Genomic DNA, 7,184 nt, shown 5'->3' with positions numbered 1-7,184 from the left:
CCGCCCCCAACCACACTCAAAGCCCCTCCCCCAGAGGCATCTGAGTTTCCAAAGGGGGGTGGGTGGTGCAGCTGCCGGGCCTCTCCCCGACCTGCCTCCTGTCCTCCCCAGCAGTCACGCCTGGACCTGCGTGACCCCTCCACCAAGGCTCTCTGCAGAAATGTTTCAGAAACTGCAGAGGCTGGGCTGCAAGAATTTGAATAATTTATGGGTCCCCAAGCCCCGGCCATCTGCCAGCCTGCTGCAGCATCAGGCAGTAAATGCCAGGCCTCAGGCCCAAGGGAAGATGACTCACGGTGGGATGGGAAGTTTCGGCGGGTGGGGGAGTCTGCGCCTCTTGCTCAGAACACGAGGAGCCGTGTCCAGGGCTCTGGCTCGAGCAGGCCTGCCTTGGAAGGGAGGAGGCAGACTGCAGCGCCCCACCTGCCACGGTGGGCACACTGAGGCCAGGCTGCCATCATGGGAAGGCCCCCTTCTCTCAGGCCCTGTGCCAGGTGCGGCACAGCAGGTATGGAGGGGAGAACGCCCGCAGGTGCAGGTACCCCGCCCGGGAGGCCTCCGCCTGGCTCACCTGTCCTCCGTGCCGGGGGGCAGCAGGGCCCTGGAAGGGGAGGCGAGGAGAGCGGTCCGAGGTCTAGTTCTGAAGCCCGTGCTGTGCCCAGGGAAGAGGCGTGGGTGCTTCAGGGTGAGCCTTGGCTCTGGCCTGAGCCGCCGGGCAGGGGGCCAGAGAGCCATCCCCTGAGCTGGGGCAGGCCTTGGGAGGGGCAGGGTTAGAGGCTGCGTCCTGCAGGAGATACGGGGCTGGCCCTGGGACGGGGCACCCAGGTCACAGAGACGGACGTGGAGGCCCAGGGCCCTGCCTAGGGGGCGTGAGGGCAGAAGTTCCCCGCGGGGCTGGGCCCCTTGCAGGTCCAGTTGCAGGGGTGACGCGGCTTCAGTGGCTAAGCCAGGCTGGAGAGGGTGGAGAAACAGAGTGTACAGTCTGGGGGGGACCTCTGCCCCCGCCTCGGTCAAGGCCCCCGCTGGTTTGGGGGTCCTTGACCTGGCAGGACACCAGTCTGTCTCCCCCCAGCCCCAGTGCCCCCAGCTCCTTTCTGGTGGCCTCCCCGAGGTTCTGCCCCACCTGTTCCTGCCTCTCCTTTTGACCAGGGTGATCCACTGTCCCTGCCTCTCCTTTTGACCAGGGTGATCCATGAGGGAGGAGGGGGTCCTGATGCCCCCGCCCCTGGTGACAGTGGCAGGAACGCCGGGAGCCCCTGCAGGCAGTCACCGGCCCAGGGGGCAGAGCTGACCCTGGCTGTGGTCCTCAGGCCGCAGTGGCCCTGAGGCTGGTGGTAGCGGCGGGGACGGGGTGGGGGTGGGTCAGGCAGGTTTCCCGACACTGTACTCCAGGCATCCTGCTGGTGCGCTTTCTGTCCCCACGCAGCCCCTTGACTGGCACGGTGTCCCTGCTGTGCGGACCAAGAGACAGGCTCAGAGTGGCCATGTGTGTAGGTGGTGCAGGGAGGGGCCAGCTGCAGAGGGCCATGCCTGCCTTGGGGGTGCTCCTGGAGCACTCCTTGGAAGAAGGGGCAAAGGCTTCGGAGCAAAGGCAGGTCCTCCCCTGGGGAGGGCAGAGCAGGGCCCGCCAAGAGGAGGAGGCACCTGTCGTCTCTGTTCCTGTCTGTCTGTCTGTCCGCCCCATGCCCTCCCCGCCTGGCCCTGTCTGTCTGTCATCTGTCTTCTTTCCTCACAGGTTTCCTCCTTCCTTCTCCCTGAGGAGTTCTCTGGTTTCCCCCCACCCCCGCCTTCTCTCTGTCCAGAGCTCAGAGGCCTCACCAAACGCCCTCCCCTGTGGCCATCTTGCAGTTCTGGCCCTGGGCCCCTGGCTGGGGGCCTGAGGGCTCTGGGAGGAGAAACCTCTTCCCCCTTCCCCCCAGCTCTCCCCACTCCCTCCAGTGTGCCTCGCTCCCTGGGGCCTCCTGGACAGTCAGGAACCTTCGTCTTCCAGAGATCTCACCCCCACCCTCACTGTTGCCCAGCCCATTGGGACCACTGTCCTGAGTCCCCAGCCACCCTGGGAGCCCTCAAGCTGGGGGTGTTGGGGCGGAACTCTGCTCCCCAGGAGAGGCGGCAGCAGGACTGAGTGGGAGAGGGTCCCTAAGGGATGGGGAGGAGACGATGCAGCCCAGGGCAGGGAAGGCCCAGTGGGGCCCCAAGGGAGACGCGCCCCAGGTGGGACGGGCAGCCTGGCCCCGGCCCCGGCCCCGGTGAGGGAGTTGGGCTGAGGCCGGGTCCCGGCCTGGGTGGCCCCTCCCAGGGGCAGGGCGTGGGCGGCAGGGCCCAGGGCAGCCCTGATGCCGCCCGCCCGCCGCCCCGTCCGCAGGGCCTCGCTGTGGAGCTCCTGCGTGGTGCTGCCGCTGCTGGCGCTGACCTGGATGTCGGCCGTGCTCGCTGTCACCGACCGCCGATCCGCCCTCTTCCAGATCCTCTTTGCCGTCTTCGACTCGCTGGAGGGCTTCGTCATCGTGATGGTGCACTGCATCCTGCGGAGAGAGGTGGGCCGGCGGGCGGGCAGTCAGCCTTCTCCAGGCGCCACCTCCCCACGTGCTACGGCGGGAAGGTTCTGGGAGGAGGCCGGCTAGTGGGGAGGGCCCGCTTCCTTGGCCCAGACTCTTCCGCAAGGCTGGACTTGGGCCCAGCACGCGGCCAGGGCTGCCAGGAATGGTCACTCATTAAGGTGACAGCTTCTAGAAGACGCCCCGGTGCCCCGCACTGGCTCAGACCGAGGTAGCGGGGGGTGGCTCTGTCCTCCCGGGGCCCAGGGGCACAGGAGCCGCCGGAGGTGGGAACAGCTCTTGTGGCAGCTGAGACTCCCGTTCTGGCGTTTTCTGGGCTTCTCCAGGAGGTTCAAGAGAAGGTTTTTACCAAACCATCCCGACTGCCCCCTGACCGGTAGCAGTGGCTCAGGATGGGCCCCTATGTGAGGCGGGTGGGAATGTGAAGAACCACGCCTCTGGACGTCGGCGCGTGGGAGCCCACTTCAGGGTCGTGGGGAGAGCAGGGAGGAGCACAGGGCAGCCGAGGGGCGTGAGGCCGGAGCGTCCCCGGATGCCGAGGGAGAGTCTGGAGTGGACGACTGGGCATCTGTCTGCTGAGGCAGTGCTGCCCACCCAGCCTCCCCCGCCTGGAACTTCCTGTCCAGGGGGTGGACACCAGGGCCCTGGCCTGGGGACCTGCACAGCTGAAGACGGGGATGCCACGCTGGGAACAGCTGAGTGCCCCCCGCTCACACCTGGGGGAGACGGGCCACCCCTCTCCAGGGGCTCCCATTGCAGGAAAGACAGGAGGAGTGAAGACCTGACGTTTCTCATGTGGAAACGGCGTTTCCACCACCTGCAAATGTCCAGCCGGTCCCGAGCATCCACTCTCAAGCCCTGAGGGCCTGAGGAGAGTCTCCCCGGGAAAGCCACGGATTCGCCAGCACTGGAGCCACGGAGACAGCCCAGGAGGAGGCGACCTCACAGACCCACGTTGACGCCCTCGTGCCCCCGGCCCCCGACCTCCTCGCATTAGGAAGTCTCAGGACAGCCCCCCAAAGCAGCTACTGCCTGCTCCCCTTGGACAGACGGGGTGGGAGGGGAGCTGACCCAGGCTCGTGGTTCTCGGCTGCCTCGCTTCTGTGAAGCAAGACCCACAGCTGGGACAAAAGGACACCCCGAGAATGGAAAGAGAGCCTGTAGGAATTACAAGAGCAGAAATGGAAATGCTCAGTAGACGGGGCAGACAGGGGCCGTGTCTCTGAAAGGAGGGAAGGTGGAAAACAGAAAGCGATTAGAAGGTGGAGTCGGGTGAAGGAGCCCCGAGCGAGAACAGGAGGTGCAGAGGGAGGGCTTGCCGGGTGCCAGCACGGACGCGGGGGTGTCTGGAGCACCGGGCCTCTCCATCGGGAAATGAGAAGGTGGGGTCGGGATAAAGACCCCAAGCACGCCCGCAGGGGCTGGGCCAGAGGACACGCGGGCCAGACTTCTCTGTCTGCCCGCTGTGAGCTCTAGGGTCCTGTGTGCAGGGGCCGCGCTCAGGGGCCCTGCCACCTGGGCCAGCTCGGCCGTGCTGGGGAAGATGGGCCAGGAGGGGCAGACAGAGGCCGGCCCCGGGGCCATGGACCGTTCCAGCAGGTGGACAAGCAGGGTCCTCGTCTGCGCCAGCAGAGCCTGGATGTCCTGAGGTGGGCAGAGTGGGGACGCTAGGCCTCGGGGAACCCCAGCTGCTGTTCAGGGCAGCGTAGGACGTGCTCTCATGTCTGCCATCCCCTGGGTGGAGGCCCACCCCTGCTGGGCACGTGGCAGGGCTTAGCGGGTGTTTGTCGGCCGGGTCAGCAAGTGCAAGGCTGGGAGGAAGGCACACCTGTGGTGGGTGTGCTCTGAGTGTCCGGAGCTCTGAGGCCGCAAGACCCTGGCCCTGCTTCTGACCAAGTCCCTCACAGCAGCACAGGCTCAGTGGCCGGGGTGAGTGGGAACAAGTCCGGGGGTCCGTGGTGGGTCTACTGGGAGCCCTCCTCTCAGCTCTCCCCACCTTCACTCAGGACGCCTCCTCCAGGAAGCCCTCTGTGCTCAGCCCACCCCACCCTCCGTGCTTTAGCAGCCTGCACCTTCGTTTATTCCCTTTGCTTCCCTCCGTGACTTCTGAAGCATCGGCTCCCTGAGGACAGGCACTTTGCTCACTGCCGCCCCCAGTGCCCAGCACCTTCTATGGCAGGTGGAGGTGCCGCCCCTGGCTCTTGCCCGCATTGACCAGCCGCGTCCCTGGATAAGCGGGTCTCCTCCTCCTCCTCCTCCTCCTCCTCTGGCGGCTCCTTTCTGTCGACCAGCTCTGGGCTGGCTGCTCGCACGGCCCCTCGCTTGGAGCCTCCCTTACCGTCCCCTCTGAAAAGTCCGAGGCCGTAGTTGTTCATTTCCCTTTGGTGGAGCACACTGGTCTCAGTGATAAGGGAGTGGGGGCCTGACCCCAGCTTGCCCCGGACATACGGGATGTGCAGGTCAGGGTGACTCAGGACAGGTCTGGACACCAGGTGACCCACTTAGGCCAACGGTGGGCTCGTAACGACAGATTCCGGCTAGGAGGGCCTGCAGCGTATTCTCAGGGGCCCAGAGCTCCATGTTTTTGAGTTTTCACCCAAAACGGGCATAGAGAGGGTGTCAAAGGTCAGAGGAGAAGCTGGGTCCCAAGGCTGGCTGCTGGCAAGGCTGCCCCGAGCCGCTGTCCCTTTTCCAGCTCGCAGATGAGCCTGTGCTCTTGGGAGCAGCCCCTCCCACCCTGCAGGCTCTTCCCCACGGCACGTGGGCCCGTGTGCATCCGGGGCAGGGCTGCCCCTCGCTGAAATGCCGCCCTGGTGGGACTCGGCCTCACCTTCCTAGCATCGTGGTCACGGGGGGCGGGCTGCCCATCGACCGCCTCTGCTCTCCCTCCCCAGGTCCAGGATGCTGTGAAGTGCCGCGTGGTGGATCGCCAGGAGGAGGGCAACGGGGACTCGGGGGGCTCCTTCCAGAATGGCCACGCCCAGCTCATGGTAGGGCTCGGGGCCGGGACGCAGGCTGCCCCTGCTTGGCACCCCCACTGGGCATCTCCACCAGGCCCCAGCAGCCCAATTAGGAGGACCTCCAAGCCCAGTTTAAGGTTGGGGAAACGGAGGCTCGCCGAGGTGAAGTCCCCAGTCCAGGGTTTGGGGATGGGCAGGGTCCAGGTGATGAGGGATCTGGGCGGGGCTGGTGTCCACCCAAGCTTACCCCCTGGTACCAGCTGTGCCCTTTGGCCAGACACCACTCTCTGGGTGTCCGGCCCTCATCTCGGCTCCTGCTCCACTCTGTATGTCTTCCAGACTTCTCATTGCCCTCCACCCGGGACGGGCCCTAGCCTGTCCACTCACTCCCCACCCCACCGTGGCCTCATCCTCAACCAGATCCTCTAAGGACCTGACTCCCTGGTCTTCTGGCATTACACACACTGTCCAGCCCCAGGCACTGCACACCCTTGTCTGCTCCTGCTGCCCACTTTGTAGGTGTCATCTCCTCCAGGCAGCCCTCCCTGACCCCCATCAGGCCACCTGTTCAGACGTTGGTAACGTCCTGGGGGAATTCCCTGTGCTGTCATTGATGCCTGCTGCCCGCTGGGTACCCCCTGACAGGTGGGAGGTGCTCCTTCAGTCTTTAGGGTGTTGGCCACCTCAGGACGGTTGTGAGGGTCACAGGCAGGGCCTTGGCAGAAGCCAGCAGCCGGGCTCAGGGAGGCGTTTTCAAGGGTGAGGCGGGGGCCCACGGTGGGAGGAAGCCAGGTTCTGGACCTCCTGACACTTCTGGCCTGATCCCTGACCTCTGGGCAAAGATCTTGTGATCTTCCCGACAACCTGACGTCTGCGTTTGCCCGGAAGGAACTTCCAGGCTCAACTAAGGGCCTCGCCATCCCCTGAGGCCCCACAGTCCCTGGAGAAGGCCACCTCCCAGCCTGGGGTGGCCCGAGCTGGGTTCCCCAACCGGCCGAGCTCCCTGAGGGCGGGGCCGAGGTCACCCACTTCCACCTCCCCCAGCTCCTAGCCTGGGACGGGGCAGGTGCTGCAGCAGGGACCACGGCCACTGCTCCAGAGGCAGCTGGTCCCACCCTGGCACTGGACATTTGCGTCCCGACCCCACTTTGCCTCTGCTGGGCCAGCTGGTCTCCATTTCCTTGTCCCCAGGTCTGTGGTGAGGACCAGAGGGGTGACGTGGGACAGGCCCCTCCTCCTGGCACATCAGTGGGTGGTGGTGGCCTGGGCAGCAGGGCCTCTGGCGTGGGGCCCTCTGTGTGTCCCGTTCCATTGGAGGGACTTGGGGCCAAGGGCATGAGTGAGCTGTGCCTAATCCACGGATGCACTGGAGGGAGAGCGTGCTCACACGTGCACGCACATTCACATGCCCACCGCTGTGCACACGCGGCACACGGGAGCACACGGGGGTTCGCTTTGGGTGAACACGTCAGCCCATGGGCACCCTTGAGTCTGTGGACACCCTTGGCCCTCAGGAGCGTGTGCGTGCGCGCACACACGGCAGCACATGCACCGCTCCGAGGTGTGGCTGCAGCTCCAGGGCGGCCCTTGCCCGCAGCCTGCAGGCAGCATGGTGTGCGGGGCAGCAGCCCAGCCCTTCCCGCTCGCCTTCGGGCTCACTTTGCCC

General features: G+C 65.8%; 1 protein-coding gene across 1 annotated transcript in view; it reads left to right on the top strand.

Moving 5' to 3' along the window:
• Nucleotides 1–7,184, top strand: part of ADGRB1 (adhesion G protein-coupled receptor B1) — a 73,610-nt gene that overhangs the window by 61,245 nt on the left and 5,181 nt on the right. Inside the window, exons 25-26 of the mRNA XM_007464624.1 lie at nucleotides 2,366–2,537; nucleotides 5,453–5,548. Coding sequence (XP_007464686.1) covers nucleotides 2,366–2,537; nucleotides 5,453–5,548 — 268 coding nt within the window. The remainder of the gene's footprint in view (nucleotides 1–2,365; nucleotides 2,538–5,452; nucleotides 5,549–7,184) is intronic.

This window comes from Lipotes vexillifer, unplaced genomic scaffold (assembly GCF_000442215.2).
Source record: "Lipotes vexillifer unplaced genomic scaffold, Lipotes_vexillifer_v1.1 scaffold394, whole genome shotgun sequence".
Lineage (NCBI taxonomy): Eukaryota > Metazoa > Chordata > Mammalia > Artiodactyla > Lipotidae > Lipotes > Lipotes vexillifer.
Note: the sequence above shows the minus strand (reverse complement) of the source record. Positions and strands in the feature narration are given on the sequence as shown.